Below are 24,780 nucleotides of genomic sequence, written 5' to 3'. Positions count from 1 at the left end.
AAATGGAGGCAAATTGGGCTAGAAGCCAAGTTCCTGTGTACCCACTGTGCTTTCTCAGTTCACTGATAACGCTTGTTCTTTATCCAAATTAACATTCAAATGGTTGAGCTATCATTTGGTACACTGGTTTTATTTTTAGCTTCTAGTTATGCATTATTGTGTTTAGTTTTGCTTTTTATAATAAACTATTGAACACTTTAAACTTTATTAATGTAAATCTGTTTTCATTTGATTTTGGTGAATTACAATAAAATAGGAAGATATTTTCTAGGCAATAGATTTCTCGGTAAAGACCATAAGCTCTCTATTTTTTTATTTTAGCTGATAGTACATACATAGAAACCTAAAAATAAGTATATTTTCTGTTTTTAACTTTTTATTGTGTAGAAGGTGAAAGTTTAGACAGCAAATTAGTTTCCCATTCTATATTTTGTACACAAAGTATCCCAGGACATTGGTTTCATTCCCCACAATGTGTCAGCACTCTCCCCATTTCCGTCCTAGTTTCCCCAGTTTCCTTCGTGCTGATTTTCTACCTCTTAGTGTCTTCTCATCTTTGCTTTTGGGCACATATAACCCTTTTGATCTCGTATAATTGATTGTTCTAAGGAGCACATTCCTCTCAGGTGTTATTGTTTACTTTATGGGCCTGTCTGTTGTCGTTAAGTGCTGTCAAGTCGGTTCCGATTCATAGCTACCCTATGTACAATAGAACTAAACGCTACCTGGTCCTGGGCTATCCTCACAGTTGTTGTTATGCTTGAGCCCATTGTTGCAGCCACGGTGCCAATCTATCTCACTGAGGGTCTTCGTCTTTTTCACTGACCTTCTACTTTACCAAGCATGAGGTCGTTCTCCAGGGTCTGATCTCTCCTGATAACCTGTCCAAAGTACATGAGACAAAGTCTCGCCATCCTCGCTTCTAAGGAGGATTCTGGTTGTACTTCTTCCAATACAGATTTGTTTGTTCCTCTGGCAGTCCATGGTATATTCAATATTCTGCGCCAACACCATAATTCAAAGGCATCGATTATTCTTCGGTCTTCCTTATTCATTGTCAAGCTTTTGCATGCATATGTGATTGAAAACATCATGGCTTGGGTCAAGGGCACCTTAGCCCTCAAAGTGACATCTTTGCTTTTTTAACACTTTAAAGAGGCCGTTTGCAGTAGATTTGCCCAGTGCGATGCTTATTTTGTTTTCTTGACTGCTGCTTCCATAAGTGTTGATTGTGGAACCAAGTAAAATGAAATCCTTGACAACTTCAGTCCTTTCTCCATTTATCATGATGTTGCTTATTGGTCCAGTTGTGAGGATTTTTGTTCTCTTTCTGTTAAGGTGTAATCCATAATGAAGGCTGAAGTCTTTAATCTTCTTCAGTAAGCTCTTCAAGTCCTCTTCACTTTCAGCAAGCAAGGTTGTGTTATCTGCGTATCGCAGGTTGTTAATGAGTCTTCCTCCAATCCTGATGCCCCGTTCTTCATATAGTCCAGCTTCTTGGATTATTTGCTCAGCGTACAGATTGAATAAGTATGATGACACATACCTTTCCTGACTTTAAACCATGCAGTGTCCCCTTGTTCTGTCTAAACGACTGCCTCTTTGTCTATGTTCAGGTTCCTCATGAGCACAATTAAGTGTTCTGGAATTCCCATTCTTCACAATGTTATCCATAATTTGTTATGATCCACACAGTCGAATGCTTTAGCATAGTCAATAAAACACAGTTAAACATCTTTCTGGTATTCTCTGCTTTCAGCCAAAGTTCATCTGACATCAGCAATGATATCCCTGGTTCCACATCCTCTTCTGAATCTGACTTGAATTTCTGGCAGTTCCCTGTCAATGTACTGCTGCAACTGTTTTTGAATGATCTTCAGCAAAATTTTACTTGTGTGTATATTAATGATATTGTTTGATAATTTCTGCATTCTGCTGGGTCACCTTTCTTTGGAATGGGCATGAATATGGATCTCTTCCAGTCAGTTGGCCAGGTAGCTGTCTTGTAAATTTCTTGGCATAGACAAGTGAACACCTCCCTTGCTGCATCTGTTTGTTGAAACATCTCAGTTGATATTCCATCTATTCCTGGAGCCTTGTTTTTCACCAATGTCTTCAGTGCAGCTTGGACTTCTTCCTTCAGTACCATCAGTTCTTGATCTTATGCTACCTACTGAAATGTTTGAACGTCTACTAATTATTTTTGGTTAAGTGACTGTGTATTCCTTCCATCTTCTTTGGATGCTTCCTGCGTCATTCAATATTTTCCTGTAGAATTCTTCTATATTACAACTTTGCTTGAATTTTTTCTTCAGTGCTTTCAGCTTGAGGAATGCTGAGAGTGCTCTTCCCTTTTGGTTTTCTAACTCAGGTCTTTGCACTGATGATTATAATGCTTTACTTTGTCTTCCTGAGCTGCCCTTTGAAATTTTCTGTTCAGCTCTTTTACTTCATTATTTCTTTTTGTCTATGGTTTGGTTGAAAGGTGATTTCTGGGAATGGTTTCAATCCATTTCAGAAGGGTGTGTCAGGGCCATAGCCTCAAGGGATCCTCCAGTCTCTGTCAGATCAGTAAGTCTGGTCTTTTTTGTGAATTTGATTTTTTCCCCCCACAATTTTCTCCTGCTCTGTCCAGTGGTTTGAACCCACCAGCTTCTCTGCGGGAGAAAGATGTGGAAGTCTGCTTCCTTGGAAAACCTATGGGGCAGTTGTACTCTGTCGTATAGGGTTGCTATGAGTCAGAATTGACTTGAGAGCAGTGGGCTACTGTTTACTGAGTATGTATGGAGTTGAATTAAGATCTTGAGGGCCTTAAACAAAGAGAATGAAAGGAGGTTCTAGAACTGTGACTGGAGAGTGAACAGGGGGCGTGATGCAGTCCTTGTAAGTCCCTGAGTGGGAACCAGTGGGGTAGTGAGCAGGATTACATTCACCCTTTGGGAAGCTAATTCTGACTGCAGAGTGGAGCACCAGATGGAAGGGATATGGCTGTAGCCAGAGAGACCTGAGAGGAGACCTGTGATGATTCCTCAGGAGGGAAGTCTGATTGGACCAAGGTCATAAATGTGGGAACAGAAATACAAAACAGATGTATTCAAATTGTGGTTAGGAGGTGGAACTGACAAGACTTGTTGTTTGAGTCGGTGTTGTTGGAGGAGAAGGATAGGAGAGAGAGGGAAAAGTCGAAGGTGACTCCCAGGTTGATTGTATTTATCTATGTATCAAATATTTACTGATAAATACACAGTGTCAGAGACTACTCTTGATACTGAGGATTCAATGATGAGCAAGATAGACAAGGTGTTTGCCCTCTCAAGCTTACATTTGAGTGGGACAAACAAACAAATATACATATTAATGTTAGGTACCGATGAGTGCTGTAAAAAGTAACAAATCAGGGTGAGGGGCTAGAGAGTGACAGGAGTGGGTTGGCTATTTTTAATAGGGTTATCAGGGCAAATGTCTCTGAAGACAAACTGGACTGAAGTGAGGGAGAGCCATGCTATGGTCTGGAGGAAGAGTATTCCAGGAAGAGAGAACAGGAAATGCAAAGTCCCTGAGGTAGAAATAAGCTTGTGTGTTTGAGTAACAGCAAGGAATGTGGCTGGGGTAGAGTGAGCTGGGGAAAGTTGACAAAGATGAGTTCAGAGAGGAAACCAGGGGCCATACATATTGCTTCTGACATGGGGAAACTAGGTAGAAGATAGTGGCTGCTCCAGGCAAGAAGAATACATTTTTAAGGAGCATATGATTAATTTAGAGTGAAATGTGTTGACTTAGTTTCTCATGGAACATCCAAGGGAGATCAAAAGGCAGTTGCATATGAGTTGGGAGTTTAGGCAAAAATCTGATTTACGGTATAGATTTGGGAATCATTAGCATGAGTTTTAATTTAAACCAAGAAGTGGGTGAGATGGCCTGTGGAGAGTGTAGAGAGTAAGAAAAGACAGTTTAAGACAGCACTTGAGGAGGAGTGGGCAGTTAAGGGTGGGCTGAGGATGAGATGGATTGACACGGTGCCAGCAACAATGGGCTCAAACATAGCAACGACTGTGAGGATGGCCCAGGACCGGGCAATGTTTCGTTCTGTTATACATAAGGTCATTATGAGTCGGAACCCACACAATAGCACCTAACAACAACAACAAGAGCAACAGAGGAAGAGAACTCCAAAAAGGACTTAAGAAGGAACGACCTGAGGGCAGGGAGAAAACTGAAGACTATATTGTCTTAAAAGCTAAGAGGAAATCTTGGATCAAGCTGGTACAATTATATAAAATACTGAAAATAGCTCAATAACATGAAAATGTAAAGAGAACATTAGACTTAACAGTTTCAATGAAGTGATGAGAGCATAAGCCAAATTACGAGAGGCTGAGGGATGGATAGGAAGTGAAGTTGTAGAGATAAGTCAGGTTGTGAAGTGTGAAGAGTGTGGGTAGATAGACCAAGGACAGAAAAGTGAGAGAGACTGAGTGTCTTTCATTTTACAATGATGGGAAAGGAGAGATAGATGATAGATAGATAGACAGACAGATAGATACAAGGAGAAAGAACGACCGTTCGTACAGTGGAGCAAAATCCTTGAAGTTATTTTGGAGAATTGAATTCAGGGCACAAGAAAAGGGATTGCCTTGGACAAAGAGTATAGATATATCTCCAAATACCAGTCCAAGCATACAGTTTTCTCAAAAATTCCCAAATAGATAGGTATATTGATGGACTAGAACATGAAATTATAGTTTTTCAGGCCTTTAAGAGGTCTTACACAAAATTCCATAATTTATTAGGTAACCATTGAATGAACAGTGAGTGATTCTGAAAATAGAAGGGAGTCTTAGCTTCCAGGCTCAGTAACTACTTAATATTTCTCCCTCCTTTGTTTTTGTTTTTGTCAACTCAGCTCTTTCATAGCATATACATCTTACTAGCAATTTCCTGTCATTTCAAAGAAGTTAGGGTCATATTGAAGTTGTCAAGGATTTCATTTTGTTTGTGTCCATCATAAATGCCCATAGAAGCAGAAGTCAAGAAATCAAATGAGATATTTCACTGGGCAAATCTACAGCAAAAGACCTCTTTACAGTGCAAAAAAGCAAAGATGTTGCTTTGAGGACTAAGGTGCACCTTCAATAGCCTCATAAGCATGTGAAGGCTGGGTAATGAATAAGGAAGACCGAAGAATTGATGTCTTTGAATTATGGTGTTGGCAAAGAATATTGAATATACCAAGGACTGCCAGAAGAACAAACAAATCTGTATTGGAAGAAGTACAGCCAGAATGCTCCTTAGAAGTGAGGATGGTGAGACTTTGTCTCACATACTTTGAACACGTTATCAGGATTATCAGGAGGAAACAGTCCCTGGAGAAGGACATCATACTTGGTAAAGTAGAGGGTCAGCGAAAAAGAGGAAGACCCTCAATGAGATGGATTGATACAGTGCCTACAGCAATAGGTTGAAGCGTAACAATGATTGTGAGGATGGTACAGGACCAGATAGTGTTTCATTGTGTTGTACATAGGGCCGCTATGAGTCAGAATTGACTTGAGGGCATCTAACAACAACAAGATCATAATGAAAGGGAAGAAACTACAAGCGTAGGTATGTGGCTATGATTCTGTGTTATCCCACATGTGATTCTTGGAGGTCCCTCAAGACATAGTATCTTTGTGTGCCAGTGAGTTCTCATTAATAGACAGGGGAGTGTCTGGAAGGCTCTAGTTTGCCACACAGAGGTATTAGGGGATTATTAATTGCCTTATGCGTTTAAATTCATTGACAAGCAGAGCTAAATTTAGCCTAGTCCATTATTTTAAATGGTTTGTGTTTATGTCAAGGGAATAGTGGAATATGAAATTCTTTTTGTCTTAGTATTTAGTCAGGGGAGTTTTTTTTTTTTTGTGCTTGAACACATTGTGGTTGCTTCAGATAGCTTTCTATTTAACAAAGTTGAAAAATCTTCACATCTCTTGTTATTACTTATTAAAATGATAGCAACTTTACAATTTGAAATTACCAAACTACGATGATTTCCAAGGACCGATTACAGTTTTTTGTATATATCTTGGCCTCATTCATGGTTGCATGTTGGACTATTAAGTACCCTTTAACTGGTTTGCTCTTCATCATATAATAAGGTTTTTTTTTTTTCTTCTTTTGGGGCTGGAGAAGGAGAATTCGTTTTATCTCAGTGTACCCCTGCTTTCTCCTGTATTTTTACATCATCTTCAACATGATGTAAAATTATAGGTCAGAGATAGAGCTATGATGATATATAGTGGCAGGAATGCAGTGAGGTCTTTAAGATGTTAGACTTCTGGAATGCGAGAAACTTGAAGCCCTTTTTGCATTCTCCCAATGCCAAACTCTGGTGATTCAGCAAATACTTGTTGAATGATTGATTTCCAAACTACACTGAACCAGCATGGAACTGAGAATACCATAGCCAATACTCTGGGGTCTTACCCCTGTGCCTCCCTGAACCCCTCCAATATCCGTTCAAATCAGTTTTAATGTCCTTTATGATATTGCCAGGACAGTTTTTATAGAGTACAGTGTGGTCTCTTGGTGTACCTCCTAGACTTAGAATGTAGAAGTGAGACGGGAGACACACATGTGCTTTATTCACCGTTTTGTGTCAGGGATGAGCAGTGATTCAGTGTGATCGCATCCACCCCAAAGCAGTGAGTCTGTGTTCCGCCAGGTTGTAGAAGCCAGCGGGCAGCCTTTTCAATTAAGAAAGCATGCTGCCTTCAGATGTTGAAAGGTTATGCAGCTCAGAGTGAAGACCTAAAAAGCTTAGGTCTTACATAAATATATAATTTAATATAATTTAAGAATGGACTTAAATTATAGAATTTAGTTTAAAAAATGGGCTTAAGTTAAAAAGCCCTGTCTAAATTCATCTCTGATTATAGGGAAACTTTTAGCAGGGCTAGGATCCAATTAATGGATCAAAGGTCCAACACCCATGGAAGTAGTGGTCAAGAAATCAAATAATGTATTGCATTGGGCAAATGTGCTTCAAAAGACCTTCGAAGTGTTGAAAAGCAAAGATATCACTTTGAGTACTAAGGTGCACCTGACCCAAGCTATGGTATTTTCAATCGCCTCATATGCATGTGAAGGCTGGGCAATGAAAAAGGAAGACTGAAGAAGAATTTACACATTTGAATTATGATGTTGTCCAGGATGGATTATCCAATAAGCCAGGTAAGCACAGTGCTTACCTTGCTTACCGTATCATCTGTAGTGGACAATTTCACATTTTTCACCATATCAAAGATTCTGCTTCTAGATATAGCTGGCATCTGTCTCTCTCCCAACCCCATAGCACCTTCCTACAGGATCAAAGCCTTTTTTCGAATTTACAATCCCCGACAGGGATGGATTACCTAGTGAACTAGGTAAGCACAGGTTTACTTGTGCTTACTTCCTAATCTGTAGTGAACACAGATGTGGTAAAACCCATGTGAAATTGTTCTCTACAGATTAGGAAGTAAGCACAAGTAAGCCTGTGTTTACCTTGCTTATTGGGTAATCTGCCCCTGGTGTTGGCAAAGAGTATTGAATATACCTTGGACTGCCAGAAGAACGAACAAATCTATATTGGAAGAAGTACACCCAGAATGCTCCTTAGAGTGAGGATGGTGAGATTTGATCTCGATTACATTGAACATGTTATCAGGAGGGACCAATCCCTGGAGAAGGACATCATGCTGGTAAAGCAGAAGGTGAGCGAAAATGAGGAAGACCCTTGATGAGATGGATAGACACAGTGGCTGCAACAATGGGCTCAAACATACCTTCTATTGTGAGGATGGCACAGGGCCAGGCAACATTTTGTTCTGATTTTCATGGGGTCGCTATGAGTCAGAACCTACTTGACAGCACCTAACAACAACAACAAGAGCAATAGGACCTTGAATATGAGGATTATAGTGTTATCAAGATAGGTAAAAATCACAGACAATAAACATCAGCAAAATAAGACAAAAATAAATCTCTAAAAATAGACTGAAATGTCTTAGCCCATTCAAAATTTATGTTGATTACAATTTTATTTACTCCTAAATTAAACCAGATTTTTCAAAGGTTATGAATGTCATGCAAGATAACTTAGCTACTTTAGCCCCTGTTTGCCAGAATTAAGGGGAACTTTTGGGTTTTACTAAGTAATTCCCGTCAATTCAAACATTCTCAGGATTTTTTTTTTAATGATTGACCATGACTTAGAGAATATTTTCACAGATTTTTCTGTTGGCTTTCTTGTTTAACAGAGGACAATAGAAAGTTATGTGGATAAACGCATGGGTACAACATATGGCCCTCCTGCAGGAAAGAAGATGACTATTTTTATTGATGATGTGAATATGCCAATAATCAATGAGTGGGGAGATCAGGTATATTAATTTTATTTATTTAATTCAGCAGTGATTTACTCTTTGATTAGTATTATGGATGGAATTATGTCTCCTTAAATATGTGTTGGAATCCTAACTCCTGTACCTGTGAATGTTGTCCTATTTGCTTTCTTTGTTATGTTAATGAGACCATATCAGTATAGGGTGTGTCCTAAACCTAATCACTTCTGAGTTATAAAAAGAACAGATTAGACGCAGAAGTAAGCACATACTAGGGAAGACAGATGCAATCTGCCCAGGGCTACCTACAAGGAAGGAATCCACGTGGCTGAGACTCTAGTTTGGACTTTTAGCCTTCATAACTGTGAGAAAATAAATGCATGTTCTTTAAATCTACCACTTGTAGTATTTCTGTTAAGGCAGCACTAGAAACTAAGATAATGAATAAATATTTTCCTGCTTTTTCAATATTCAGTTCCTGAATGCCAATGAAGTGCATTATTTGAATGCTCTCAAGGTTGTGGGAATATGAAGGAATAACATTTTAATTCTGAAAGTTGTCTTTCTTAGGTTACTAATGAGATAGTACGACAGCTGATGGAACAAAATGGATTTTATAACCTTGAAAAGCCTGGGGAGTTTACCAGCATTGTGGACATCCAATTTTTGGCTGCCATGATCCATCCTGGGGGTGGACGCAGTGACATACCCCAAAGACTCAAAAGGCAGTTCTCTATATTTAACTGCACACTGCCCTCTGATGCTTCCATGGACAAGATCTTTGGTAAAATAAGTCTGGAGTGGGTGGTCAAGGGGAGTTGGGGAGGGAAGAAGAGCTTGCTTGGGTTCCCATGCCAAAATACCCACCCAGAGGACACATGGAAGGAAACTGGGGTAGCTCTTTAGTTTGTAGTCCTCCCGATCACAATCATCAACAATTTTGGGGTAACAATGTCATTCTCAAGCAGTATATTTTGTTTCATGTAAGGATTTAATATATATTTGTAGTGAATTGAACACCTACCTGGTGTTTTCTACCTATATGTATATTTTTTTCTTTATGTAACTATTGCCATCTTCTTTAACAAGGAGGTTAAACATTAAATAAACTCAGAGATGAGGTTGCTTTCTCATGGGTACATATATTTTCGGTCCGGATTTATATAATACCATGTCAAATGTTTATGTAGCTGATACTTTAACCAGCCTGTATAATTATTGTGCCCAAAGAAATCACAGTGCACAGAGCAGAGATTAACCCCAGTCTGATCTTCAGAGTAATTTACAGGATATAATACATTAATGATTGATTAGATATGTAATATTTTAGAAATAATTTTACTGAAGTATCACCAGACCAATAAATAACCCTATTTATTTAACTGAGGAATGTGAACGCATTTAAAACTGATTTTGGAATAAACACTTTGCAGAAAAAGAGTAAAAGTTTTGTACACATTCATTTTAGGTATTAATTTACATTTCTGTAACTGCTACTGAGAAAAACCTCATTAAAATTAGCCTAATTAATTTCTGGCGGACTAAAATGTCATCTTAGTACCCTAGGCTAGTGGAGAATGGAACCAGGTGCCTTCAATCACAGCAGTGAGAGAAGGTTTGGAAACCAAATGACATTTGAGAATTATCTAAACTTGGGAAAAGTAAAATGGACCAGAAAGAATGGCTGATTGTTATTGATTTTAATTATCCTTGATTGCCTGGAAAATTGTACATATAAATTAAAATATTTTATAATGTGTGGAAATGCAACAACAGAGTGGAGATATCTTAGAAGATTCAAGAAACCTCCTTTTTTCTTACCCATTTGTAAGCAGTTTTTTATGATGGTAAACTTAACAATATTGAATTAGTTCAGCTAGAGTTTTCAGGAGGCCCTGGGTGGTGCAGATGGGTAAGTGTCGACTACTAACTGAAAGGTTGGCAGTTTGAACCCACTGAGGAGCAGCTTGGAAGACAGGTCCTGGAGATCTGTTTCCAACAGCTCACAGCCTTGAAAACCTTGCGGAAAAGTTCTACTCTGCACCCACGGGGCTGTCCGTGAGTCACAATCGACTTGATGGCAATCGCCACCGCCAACCAAGAGTTTTCAGTAATACTTCTAATCAACTTTTGAATGCTGGCAGATGTGAATGCCGTTGGAATGCTGGCATACTTGAGCCTATGTCTGTTTTTTAGGTATTTGAAAAAGTAGCAGAACATTCATGAATACGAATTTATTGAATATCTATGAAAATGTGTAATTGTGCAAAGTCTACATTATAATCTTTTTTCTTTTCATTTTAATTCAACCGATTTGCAGTAACAGTCCAAATGGTCTGATTTTTCTCTGCCTCACTTCCAGGTGTCATCGGGGTGGGTTACTACTGCAGCCAAAGGGGTTTCCCAGAAGAAGTGAGAGACTTGGTATCCAAACTGGTGCCCCTGACACGTCGACTATGGCAGGTGACCAAGATGAAAATGCTCCCCACTCCTGCGAAATTCCATTATGTTTTTAACCTTCGAGATCTTTCTAGGATCTGGCAGGGAATGCTGAACGCTACTTCTGAGGTTATCAAGCAATCAAATGTAAGTGGTCCATAAGAGCAAGAGAAATGACATTGTTATTTATCACACACCCTAAATATGTTTAGAATGTACATTTTACTGGAATATGAAAGTGTCTTGGAACATTTCAGTTAAAAGAAACTACTTTTCTTTCTACTTTTATCCACTAAAATAAATAAGGAGAGAAGTAAATATGTCAGAAAATTTTAATTAAAAATACAAATTGAATTAAGTTTGTGTTGAAGGAAATTGTATGCCCAATTATTTTCTAGCAAATAGGATCAAGGAAACAGCTGATTTTATTTCCCCATCATAAGATATTTTTCTTATCCTAAATAAGGGAAAGATCACTATTGATTTTATTGTATAATAGTCGGCATATTTTAAACTTGGCATTTTAACTTTAAAAAGTAATTATCTTTGTAAATGAATATTCAAAGTTGAGGAAAGAAACCATTTTTGTTGTTAATCAGCCATGATCTCTCCTTCTATGTAACTAGATGTACTCAAAGAATCATTGGTAAAATTATATTGTAAAATTGGAAAGAAGAAGCACAGTAGAAAGTTAATTTGACAGAAAGAGAAGCATTTGTATATAATGCTTGAATATAATGGTTCCCAGGGACTAAGAATTCCTGTCAAACAAGGAACCCTATCTAAAAATCTAGTATACCTTTTTTCTTCCCCTGCAAAGCATGGACTTTGTGCTCAGGCTAAGGCAAGGTAGGTTTATCTTTCAACTTTTCATGGAGTTGAAGATGTAGTTGACCCAGTGGTTACTTCTCTACATGCAGAACCCACAGCAATAGTTGAAGTACCCACAAACCTGCCATTCCAAAAAACCCATGCCCTCGAGTTGATTCTGACTCATAGCAACCCTCTAGAACAGAGTGGAACTGCCCTATAGAGTTTCAAAGGAGCAGCTGGTGGATTCAAACTGCTGACCTTTTGGTAAGCAGCTGAATGCTTAACCACCGCGCCACCAATGCTAACTATCAAAAATCTCTGCCCCAGATACTAGAAAAGTAGGTAACCATGCTGGCTGGCAGAACATCTGGAGAAAATTCTTCTTATTACAGAGAACTAAGAGTCAGTTTAGTAGAAGTAAACATTGACTTTTTTTTCCCTGGAAGTTATTGACAAATCAATGATGTTCTGGGATGCAGTTTTCAAATATTATTCTTTCATTAGCCATTTTTGGTGCTTATTTTAAATCAGCATAAGCAGTTCCAGCAATTGGTATTGTCGTGGAGTTTTGTTTTAACTGAATTCATGAAAATATTTTACTAAACTCCTTTTTTTTCTGGCCACCAAGCAGCATTTTATCATGAATACAATGGTTTAAGAATCATCTAGCCTACAAAATGTTACCAAGCTGTTTCCACCAGTCTTACATCAGATAGTGAGCTTAGATAAACGTTTGTTAATTTGCAATAGGAATAGGAGTACTGAACAATTAATTTTCCTCAGTTTCCTGTTGACTTCAGTCTTTGTGATTGCTTTGTTCAGATAATACAGATTTTTGCCACACATTTCCTTCCCTTTGTATTAGGTAAAGGTACCACTGTAATGTCTCAGCTGGGTACATGTGGGTTGGTCATAGGTTATCTTTTATATTATGCTCTGGCCACATGAATGTATGATATACCTAAGACCTTTACCTAGAGTATTAATTTGTTAGTTGATCAGAGTGATCGTTAATATTTTCCTCTAGGGATGTTTTTCTTTTAATTTAGAGCCTTCAAATGAATAGACCTTTAAAAAAAAAAAAAAAAAGAAAAACAAAACAAAACCAGTTACCGTGGAGTTGAGTCCAACTCATGGCGACCCCATGTGTGTCACAGTAGAACTGTGCTCCATAGGGTTTTCAGTGGTTGAGTTTTTTGAAGTAGATCACCAGGCCTTTCTTCCAGGGTGCCTCTGGGTAAACTCGAATCTCCAGCCTTTTGGTTAGCAGCAGAGCGCTTAGCTGTTTGCATCTTGTATTTAATATACTTGAGTGAGACCAATTTGAAATGAGATTGAGTATATTTTAACTGTAAATTTTTAAAGTCAAGTACCTTAAATTAGAAAGGATGAGACTCCACAATATCATCCACGTGAATTCCCAACTACTGTGTGATATGAATTAATAACAAATTTAAATTATGCTTTCGACAGGAGCTGTTAAAGCTGTGGAAGCATGAATGTAAACGTGTCATAGCTGATCGGTTCACGGTGTCTGAGGATGTGACCTGGTTTGATAAAGCTTTAGTAAGTTTGGTGGAGGAGGAGTTTGGTGAAGAGAAAAAACTTTTTGTCGATTGTGGAATTGACGCCTATTTTGTGGATTTCTTGAGGGACCCACCTGAAGCAACAGGTAAACTACTGAAGCAGAATTTGTAAGTAGTATTCCCCAAAGGAATATCTGAAGACAGTAGGTTCAGTTTAAGGATGTTGATTTTCTGAGTAGTAAACTTTACTAAAACCAGCTTGGGGCATATTAGGTGCTCCACAAATATTTATAGAGTGAGTAGATAAATGCATGCCCATTTAGTTCAAAAGAGTAATTTTTTTTTGCATATTAATCTTAGATATTAAGGTGGGATGTACAATAGGGTAAAAGAAAGACCACAGGATTTACAGTCTTACCAGCCGATGTAAATTTGGGGTAAGACTCTACCACACGCTAGCTGGGCAAATCTCTAAACTTTCTTGAACCTCATTCTTGTAATTTATGAATGTGGAAATATTGAGATATGCATCTGGGGCACTGTGGGGAATAAATGAAACATTATCTGCAGAATGGCTTGGACAGTGTTGGGGAAATATAATTAAAAATAAAATCTACTCTCAACCCAGGAAACCTCTTCACAAAAATGGAAGAGAAAAAAAATCTTTTAGTATTGAGTAAGCATTAAACCAGAATGAGATGCATCACAGGCAATTGGCTAAAGAGACTGCAGAGACAGGAAGAAATCTGACCGTTTAAGTAGCCACAGAGACATAATCCATTACCTGCATGGTTAAGATAAAAGAACAAATCTTCTAGTATCTTTATGACAGGATACCTGAAGTTGTGCTAAACTCTTTCCAGGAGGAGCCTGGGAGGTAGGGGTGTGAGCTTTCTTGATGATTACTTTTGAAAAGAGATGGCTCCCAGTTCCTTGAGGAAATATCTTTAGGTTTACATACTTTCCAAGAGAGGGAGAAAGAATTTACAAGTTGTCTAACGTGAATTCTCAAAGAACAGGAGAAAAGAGGAGCCTTTTCCCTGATTTTCAACAGAGAGAATTAAACCCTCTTATTTTCAATTTGTCCTTATAGCAGTGTGTGTCCCATAAACAAACAAACAAAAAAAACCCAAACCTGTTGCCTTCAAGTTGATTCCAACTCATAGGACAGAATAGAACTGCCCCATCGCGTTTCCAAGGAGCAGCTGGTAGATTTGAACTGCTGACCTTTTGGTTAGCAGCCCGAGCTCTTAACCACTGTGGCACCAGGGATCCGTAGTTGCTCCCAAATGAAAGTTAGCAAAGATAATTATTATTGCTATTTGGCCGGTCCCAAATGTTGAAAATGAAAAGAAGACATAGAAATTATATGACAGGGCCACTGAATACAATTGGAAAGAAATGGATGATGTGGAGGCAAGCTTTCTTGGTTATGATTCCATGAAGAATTGAAATATGTAACTTTTCTTATGAAAAAAGGTAGTGCTCCCTTTAGTATTCTTTTTTTCTCTCAGAAAGAGCTGGACTTAAGTAGACTATTATTTCTACTACTGCATTTTTTTCTAATTTGGAAGCAAACATAAGCTTTCATGACTTCAAAACATTCATTTTATAACCTCTTCTAATACTGAGGATGAATTTTAATTTTGTTTGTGTATTTAAAAAAAAACACGTTTAAAAACATATTGTTTATGTCTTCTAAATGCTTAGAAATAACCAGACATCTCCTCAGTAGATTTGATAGTGATAGGAGTGTCCTATCAAAACTCGTGAATGACAGTTGAATGGAAAGGTTTTTTGCAGTCTATGCAGTTGGAATGATCCACAGAAAACAGCTGACACATTTTATTTTAAATCAGGTCACACACACACACAAATCCTGTAAAAGTAAGAACATTTTACAAGTCAATGAGAACTTACATATTTTATTTCCTCTACTTCAGAAAGATAAATAATTAGTTGATGGTTTTCAAAGAGCAATGTAAAACGGCTGCTTTTTTCTTTGTTGGTTTGGAGGCAAACACATAACCTTCTGTGACTTCAAAACTCTGTTTTTCAAAGCCTGAGTTGAGCATTTATGAAACAGTTGAGTGATTATTTAAATTTGGTTAGTGAGAGCCTTGCAAATAGGCCATTCCTAATGATTATACTAAATCAATTTCCTTGCTTTGTCATAAAAAGGTTAATGTACTATTTTGTTAGGATAGAGTCAATTGAAAATAATTATAGGATTTAAGGTTTAGAAGGACCACTCACTCTTCTAGTACCCAGTGAATTGGAAAGTTCTTATTGGTATATTCAACTAATGTCCCTTTTTCCCTATTACTAATTACTAATAGTAAACTTGCTTATGCTCAAGTTAGCTTTTTCTTTGGTATTATACTTTATAGCCAAAATTAGAAAAGTGTTAAGCAGGTATATTATGTCTTTCTAATTAAATAGCATTATATTAATTTTTGGAAACCCTGATGGCATAGTGGTTAAGAGCTACGGCTGCTAACCAAAAGGTCGGCAGTTCAAATCCACCAGGTGCTCCTTGGAAATCGTATGGGGCAGTTCTACCCTGTCCTATACGGTCGCTGTGAGTCAGAATTGACTCAAACGGCAATGGGTTTTTATATTAATTTTGATATATCTTTCCCCAGTGAAATGATTCGATATGTTTATTTATTTAGGAAATTATTTTTCTATTTTCTCTCAACTTCCCACCTCCGTTTCCTAAAATTCGTTTCTATCCTCACCACTAACCTGGAAATCTTAAGTCATAAAAATTTCCTGAGCAAATGCAATGACCTTTTTCTTTTCATTCTTTTTAAAAAGTCATACAATTATTGCTGATTTTGACATTAAATCCCTCCTTTTTGGACCTTAAACAAATATCTTTTAACTCTTAAACAAATATCTCCAGAAGAATCTTTAAAATGCCAGTGTTTAATTGTGGGTTCAAATTCAATTCACTGACTGTAACATTACTTGAAATTGATCCTTTCTAGACAGGAAAAAACCAAGACTGCATGTGAGCAGATAGATCTTAACGCTTTTATGATGGTTTGTTTTCTTTTTTTCCCTAATAAATGCATAAGATGGCATCTTGATGAAAATCATTATTATGCTGTATAAACTTGTAGGGCTATCAGTGTATTAATTTAGGTAGAAGGAAGAAGTCAAGTCCAGCAATTGGAAGACATTCAGTGGATTCTTCTTCCCTAACTACAGGTGAAACATCTGAGGAGGCTGACATTGAAATGCCCAAAATTTATGAGCCAATTGAGTCTTTTAATCACCTGAAAGAGCGTTTGAATACGTTCCTGCTGCTCTATAATGAGAGCATCCGAGGCCCTGGCATGGACATGGTATTCTTTGAAGATGCGATGGTTCATTTAGTCAAGGTACAGTGGTCACACTGAGTAGGTTCTTGCAGAAGTGGCAGACACTTGGCTTTGCACCAGAATCTTCCCCCCACCCCTCATTTTCGTCTCCTAGGAGAATATGCAGTTTAAAAATAAACTCAGTGCTATATTCTAACTCAATCTTTAAATTGAATGCAGCATGTCACACCTCTACAGACTTGCGATAAGCGCGTGTGCACTTCAAACGTGGGATAGGAGAATTTTATTCAGTGTTGCTATACGGCTTCCAGCTCAATGTTTGCACTACATGAAATGCATGTGGGTGACATCTGAGTTCAAAGCATAGGCAAAAAAGCTGCTTATTTTTGTATCATGCGAAGGGTAACTCTAAAAAAAAGTGCATGAACAGTTGACTTTGAGCTAGACGAAATTCAGTGTCTTCATTTTTTAGTGCTTCTATTACAGAAATACAAAAGTGGGTGGCTTTAATGAACAGAAATATATTTTCTCACAGTTTAGAAGGCTGGAAGTCCAAATTCAGTGCGCCAGCTCTAGGGGAAGGCTCTCTCTGTTCGCTCTGGGAGGAAATCCACGTCTCAGCTTCTTTAGCCCCAACATCCCTAGTTCCTTGACAAACTCCATGTGCTCGCTTGCTTCTGTGCCCAGTCTGCTCTTTTTATATATCTCAAAAGTGATTAAGGTTAGGACACGCCTTACACTGATATAACCTCATTAACATAACAAAGAAAACCCTATTTCCCAATGGGACTACATCCACAGGCCTAGGGTTAGGATTCCAACGCATATTTTAGGGGGACACAATTCAATCCATAGCGTTCTGTTAGAGGTAAATCCATCAGGAAACTACTATTTTGTCATATGAGTCCTTATAGTATCCATTCTTAGGACAGTTGATCCTCAAAGGTTGGAAGTTGAATATATCATTTACTTGATAGTTTATGTGATCTAATTTACGTTGTTGTTGTTAGGTGCCCTTGAGTCAATACCGACTCACAGCGACCCTAAAGGACGGAGTAGAACTGCCCCATAGTGTTTCCAAGGAGTGGCTGGTAGATTTGAACTGCTGACCTTTTGGTTAGCAGCCAAGCTCTTAACCACTGGGCCACTAATAGGAGCGTGTTTATGGCCATTTTCTTCTAAGAAGAACTCCATTATCTCTGCCATATTTTGGTACTTTCCTTTCCTTTGACTTAAACTCTTCGTCACTTTTCAAATATGAAGGATAACACACTTTTCAAGTGTGAAGCCCATCACATGCTCTGTACTCCAGGGACAGACCTTGTTTTGAAAATTTTATTCTCTTTCTTATCCTAATGCATTTGGTTGGGAAAACTAAAAGAAAACCTCTAAGTCCTCTTTATTTCTCCCGTTTAAGACCCGGAGCAAGAGACAACCTGTATAGTTTGCTGACTTCTCTTCTGCACTGGTCTCCTCCCTGTTTCCTAAAGGCACACCCCTCTCTCCCCACCCTGTCCTAAGCATCCCAAACAGTGTTCTATTTCAGAAGTGCCGTCACCCTCCAACAGGATAGCTCCATTCTGATCCCAAGACGCCTACCTCTTCCAAAATGAGTATTTGGCCCTGTGCTTATATTGAATAAATAGGAAAAAAGTGAAATATTTACATGTTGAATAATGCATGCTTTTTCTATCCCATGTTATAGATCTCTCGGGTTATTCGAACTCCGCGGGGCAACGCCCTCCTCGTTGGCGTGGGTGGATCAGGAAAGCAGAGCTTGACAAGGTTGGCTTCCTTTATTGCCGGCTACTCATCCTTCCAGATCACTCTGACACGGTACATTTCCAAGCTTTGACTTTAATTACTCTAAAATGGATTTTGATAGAAGGTTCTCAGAGACCACCTGAAGTTAAGAATGCATTTTTCTTTTTAATAAGGAATCATAATAGTTTTCCTTCTTGAATGTTAACTTTCATCTTCCCTTTTCAACCTCCGTACAAGACCATGGAATTTTCACATTAATAATTTGCTTTTGATATCCAGGGTAAGGGAGGGAGGGGACATTAAGTAGCCGGGTGGTCTAAGTGCTATGCTAGGTATTGTTCCGTACAAACATACAACCTGTTCAAACCAAACCCATTGCCATCAAGTCTATTCCGACTCACAGCGACCCTGTAGTTTGGAGTAGAACTGCCCCATAGGGTTTCCAACTGCCGACCTTTTGGTTAGCAGCCGTAGCTCTTAACCAGTGTGTCACCAGGGCTCTACTATACAAAAGTATAGAGAGAAAATTCAACTAAATTTAAATACTTGCATTTCCTAAACATGTTAGTTCTTTATCCCTTAATGTGCCTTAATACCGCTGATATCATTCAGTCTGTGAGTGTGTATGTATCTTGAGTTTACAGGCTATGTTTCATTCGTTGTCCAGTGTCTGAAACATAGTACAATCACACTACTTATTAAAATGATTTTTTTCTAAATTGTAACCCTAGTCTTTATTAATTAAAATAATCACATTGGTATTTCTACTAATTAAAAAATTTGCTTTTGAAACATTTCAACCTCCCATTGTACTGAATACCTGTCTTCCTGTTTTTATATTATGTATGATATGAGTATTTGGTATACTCCTTTGGTGCATTTCAGCAGTTTATCCCTATTAAGTGATAATTCAAGTCTCAGGAATGTTAACACACTGAAGAAATACAGGAAAAATTTATACTGATTGAGTTACTCACACGTTTAAACATATTTATGGAACACCATCTATGTGCCAGGCACCGGCTAGGTGTTGGGGAGTACGGTGGTGGGCAAGGTAGATCAAATCTGTGTCATCAGGGAACTGACAGTAAATCAAGGGAACAGATCCTGGGCAATTCATTCAAGAAGTTGTGATATTTGTAGATGCTACCTATGATAGGGAATTAAATGCAGGTCCTGTTGAGGCATGCGGGAGGGACACCTAACCTAATCTAGCGGTGGTCAGAGAAAGCTTCCTGGAGGAATTGATGATTAAACGGAGGCCTGAATATGAGTAGGAATTATCTCAGAAAAGAGAAGCAGTAAAGAAATATTCCAGGAAGGAGGGTCAACACAAGTAGAATATGTAAAAGCATATTTGAGGTCCTGGAAGAAGTTAAATATGGGTAGGTCTTGCAAACGGTTTGTGCTAGACTACTAAAGGTTGACAATTTGAACCCACCCAGTGTTGTCGTGGAAGAGAGGCCTGACGATCTGCTTCTGTAAAAATTATAGCCAAGAAAACCCTATGGAGCAGTTCTACTCTGTAACACATGGGGTCGCTGTGAGACAGAATCAACTTGAAGGCAAGGGGTTTAGCATAAGGGGGTAAGTGGCAAGTGAAGAGAAATGGAGGCCTTAAAAGCTCCAGAAGGGAGTTTTGGACTTATTCCTACAGCAACAGGAAAACATTGACAAGTCGTCATAGAGAGGACATATGTACCAAAAACGGATGGAAGGTGCTAAACTAGAGATGGAATAAATGGTTATAAGACTGTCTCAGGGTTTAGTTAAGACATGATGGTGTCATGCATAGTAAAGGTGAGAATGGAAAAAAGAGGACAGAATCAAGATTGCTATGTAGTCAGATCTGTTAGGCATGCCACACCCTGGTTTCTGGCTTGGGAAACTAGACAGATGGTGCTGCTATTTGTCAAGATAGGGAGCCCCAGAGAAGCTGTCCTCACACATATGTGTGCAGTGCAGAGGACAAGCAGAGTTAGGAAGTGAGAAGTGAACATGGAGAGATAAGCAGGCTGATTGAGAGAGGCTAAACAGAATTTTACAAAGGAGCTGTGGTGGCACAATTGTTAAGTGCCTGGCTGCTAACTGAAAGGTCTGCGGTTCAAATCCACCAGCAGCTCAGTGGGAGAAAAGACCTGGTAGTGTGCTCCCGTGAAGATTTCAGTTTAGTAAACCCTGTGGGACAGTTCTACTCTGTCACATGGAGTTACTATGAGTCAAAACTGACGCAACGGCACACAACAACAAAAAACAGATTTTAAGGATTAAGCAGGATAAACTTAGGAGCAGGAAACCAGATAGGGAAGTTAAGTTGGACTGAAAATTATTTGAAACTGGGCTGAAAGTTTTTCTCATCTTTTAAGGTGTTTTTTGTCTTTTTTTAAAATTTTATTTAAGGGAGACTATAGGGTCACTATGAGTTGGAATCGAGGGCAACGGGTTTGGTTTTTGTTTTGTCTTTGAAAATCTTTTCTTTTGTGATCTCTCAGAACTCACTTTTATAGAAGCCGTCTAGAAATACTGATGTATCATTTTGGTATTTCTGATTCTAGGGCTTAGGTCATAGGTGTTAGGAAAGAAGAGACTATAGAAGTTAAATATTTAGTAGCTTTTTAAAAATGAGATGGCCGTTTGCTCTTCTGTTCTGAAATCTGAATTTATTTAATGACACGAAATTCAAGTAATACTTTTTTTTAACTCTGAGTCTCCAGGATTGGAATATTTTCATTTTCACTTTTATGGGTAATGGGATACTCTATACAGGGATCTACTTAACATTTCTTTTATTAAAAATTTTTTTAAAAAATTTTTGTTGTTGAGAATATATACAGCAAAACATACACCAATTCAACTGTTTCTACATGTACAGTTCAGTGACATTGATTACATTCTTCGAGTTGTGAAACCATTCTCATCCTCCTTTTCTGAGTTATTCTTCCCCCATTAACATAAACCCACTGCCCCCTAAGTTTCCTGTCTAGTACTTCAGGTTGCTGTTGTCAGTTTGATAGCATATAGATAGATCTTAAAAGAGTTAGCCTAAACTGTTGTTTGGTTTTATGAAGACTTCAAGGGATATTTTTGGTTTAAGGTTTAAAGATTATTTTAGGCAGGGATGAATTACCCAATAAACAAGGTGTGCATGGGCAAATTGTGCTTACTTACTAATCTGTAGTGCACAATTTCACCTGGTTTTCACCTCATCATCCTGGCAGTCTACTTCTGAAAAATTGGCCAGTGAAAACCTTATAAATAGCAGCAGAACACTGTCTGATATAGTGCTGGGAGATGAGCCCCTCAGGTTGGAAGGCACTCAAAATATGACTGCCTCCTCAAAATGCAACTGCCTCCTCAAAATAGAGTCCACCTTAATGATGTGGACGAGTCAAGCTTTCGGGACCTTCATTTGCTGATGTGGTACAGCTAAGAATGAGAAGAAAGAGCTGCAAACATCCATTAATAATCAGAACATGGCATGTACAAAGTATGAATCTAGGAAAATTTGAAGCCGTCAAAATGAAATGGAACGCATAAAGATCGATATCCTAGGCTGAAATGGATTGGTATTGGCCATTTTGAATCAGACAATTGTATGGTCTACTATGCCGGGAATAACAAATTGAGGAGGAATGGCATTGCATTCATCATCAAAAAGAACATTTCAAGATCTATCCTGAAGTGCAACGCTGTCAGTGATAGGACAATATCCATACCCCTACAAGGAAGACCAGTTAATACAACTATGATAGAAATTTATGCATCAACCACTAAAGCCAAAGATGAAGAATTTGAAAATTTTTACCAACAACTGCAGTCTGAAATAGATCAAACATTCAGTCAGGATGCATTGATAATTACTGGTGATTGGAATATGAAAGTTGGAAACAAAGAAGAAAGATCAGTAGTTAGAAAATATGTTCTTGGTGATAGAAGGTATGCTGGAGATTGCATGATAGAATTTTGCAAGACCAATGACTTCATTGCAAATACTTTTTTTCAACAGCATAAATGGTGACTATACATGTGGAGCTTGCTGGGCGGAATACACAGGAGTCAAATCAACTACATCTGTTGAAAAAGACAACAGAGAAGCTCAATATCATCCATCAGAACAAGGCCAGGGGCTGATTGAGAAACAGATCACCAGTTGCTCATAGGCAAGTTCAAATGAAAGCTGAAGAAAATCAAAACAAGTACAGAAGAACCAAAGTACGACCTAGAGTATATCCCACCTGAATTTAGAGACCATCTTAAGAATAGATTTGACACATTGAACACTAATGACCGAACACCAGACGAGTTGTGGAAGGACATCATACGTGAAGACCACAAGGGCCATTAAAAAGACAGGAAAGAAAGAAAAGATCAAAATGGATGTCAGAAGAGACTCTGAAACTTACTCTTGAATGTACAGTAGCTAAAGTGAATGGAAGAAATGATGAAGTAAAAGCTGAACAGAAGATTTCAAAGAGTGGCTCAGGAAGACAAAGTGAAGTATTATAATGAAATATGCAAAGACCTGGAGTTAGAAAACCAAAAGGGACAAATATGCTAGGCATTTCTCAAGCTGAAAGAACTGAAGAAAAAATTCAAGCCTCAAGTTGTAATATTGAAGGACTCTATGGGCAAGATATTAAATGACGCAGGAAGCATCAAAAGAAGATGGAAGAAATACACGGAGTCATTGTACCAAAAATAATTGGTTGACCTTCACCCATTTCAGGATGTAGAAAATGATTAAGAACCAATAGTATTGCAGGAAGAAGCCAAGCTGCACTGAAGGCATGGGTGAAAAACAAGACTTCAGGAATTGAGGGAATACCAATTGACATGTTTCAAAAAACAGATGCAATGCTGAAAGTGCTGACTTATCTATGCCAAGAAATTTGGAAATAGCTACCTGGCAACCAACTGGAAGAGATCCATATTTGTACTCATTCCAAAAAAGTCATCCAACAGAATGTGGAAATTATAGAACAATATCATCAATATCACACTCAAGTAAAATTTAGCTAAAGATAATTCAGAAATGGTTGCAGCAGTACATTGACAGGGAACTGCTGGAAACTCAAGTAGAATTCAGAAGAGGACATGGATTGAGGGATATCATTGCTGATATCAGATAGCTTGGCTGAAAGCAGAGAATACCAGAAAGATGTTACCTGTGTTTTATTGACTATGCAAAGGCAATTGACTGTGTGGAGCCTAACAAATTATGGATAATATTGTGAAGAATGGGAATTCCAGAACACTTAATTGTGGTCATGCAGAAACTGTACATAGACCAAGAGGCAGTCATTCAAACATAAGAAAGGGATACTGTGTGGTTTAAAATCAGGAAAAGTATGTGTCAGGGATGTATCCTTTCACCATACTTATTCTGTATGCTGGGCAAATAATCCAAGAAGCTGGACTATATGAAAAAGAATGTGGCATCAGGATTGGAGGAAGACTCCTTAACAGCCTGCGATATGCAGATGACATAACCTTGCTTGCTGAAAGTAAAAAGGACTTGAAGCACTTACTGATGAAGATCAAAGACTGCAGCCTTCAGTATGTATTACACCTCAACATAAAGAAAACAAAAATTCTCACAACTGGACCAATAAGCAACATCGTGATAAACAGTGAAAAGATTGAAGTTGTCAAGAATTTCATTTTACTTGGATCTATAATCAATTCCCATGGAAGCAGCAGTCAAGAAATCAACTGATGTATTGCATTGGGCAAATCTGCTGCAAAAGACCTCTTTAAAGTGTTAAAAAGCAAAGATATTACTCTGAGGACTAAGGTGTGCCTCACCCAAGCCATGTATTTCCAGTCACCACAAATGCATGCAACAGCTGGACCGTAAATAAAGAAGACCGAAGAAGAGTTGATACATTTGAATTATGGTGTTGGCGAAGAATATTGAATATATCAAGGACTGCCAGAAAAACTAACAAATCTGTCTTGCAGGAAGAACAGTCAGAATGCTCCTTAGAATCAAGGATGGTGAGACTTCATCTCAAGTACTTTGGAGTTGTTATCAGGATGGACCTGTCTCTTGAGAAGGACATCACACTTGGTAAAGTAGAGGGTGAGAGAAAAAGAGTAAGACCCTCAAAAAGATGAATCGACATGGTGGCTGCAACAGTGAGCTCAAACATAGCAGTGACTGTGAGGATGGTGGAGGACTGGGCAGTGTTTCAGTCTGTTGTACACAGGGTCTCTATGAGTTGAAACAGACTGCGTGGCACCTAACAACAACCTTGTTTACTGTAAGTGGGTGTATACAGTGCTTACTATTTAATCTGCCCATGATTTTAGGACTGTAGTTTTGGGGGGTTGTGCAGCTTCCATGACTCCAGAAAGTCTGGATTCCATTAGCATTTGAAATTCTGTTCTGCATTTTCCCCATTTTGATGGGGGTTCTTCTATAGAATCTTTGATCAAAATGTTCAGTAATGGTAGCTTGGCACCCTCCTGTTCTTCTGGTCTCATAGCAGAGGAGGCAGTTGTTCATGGTGTAAAGTAGCCACACATCTATTTCCTTCTCCT

General features: G+C 38.3%; 1 protein-coding gene across 1 annotated transcript in view; it reads left to right on the top strand.

Moving 5' to 3' along the window:
• DNAH5 (dynein axonemal heavy chain 5) overlaps positions 1–24,780 on the top strand; it is a 251,935-nt gene that overhangs the window by 136,322 nt on the left and 90,833 nt on the right. Inside the window, exons 48-53 of the mRNA XM_012557737.1 lie at positions 8,283–8,405; positions 8,937–9,150; positions 10,729–10,952; positions 13,092–13,290; positions 16,361–16,533; positions 18,179–18,309. Coding sequence (XP_012413191.1) covers positions 8,283–8,405; positions 8,937–9,150; positions 10,729–10,952; positions 13,092–13,290; positions 16,361–16,533; positions 18,179–18,309 — 1,064 coding nt within the window. The remainder of the gene's footprint in view (positions 1–8,282; positions 8,406–8,936; positions 9,151–10,728; positions 10,953–13,091; positions 13,291–16,360; positions 16,534–18,178; positions 18,310–24,780) is intronic.

Source organism: Trichechus manatus, unplaced genomic scaffold (assembly GCF_000243295.1).
Source record: "Trichechus manatus latirostris isolate Lorelei unplaced genomic scaffold, TriManLat1.0 scaffold00116, whole genome shotgun sequence".
In the NCBI taxonomy this organism is placed as follows: Eukaryota; Metazoa; Chordata; class Mammalia; order Sirenia; family Trichechidae; genus Trichechus; species Trichechus manatus.
Note: the sequence above shows the minus strand (reverse complement) of the source record. Positions and strands in the feature narration are given on the sequence as shown.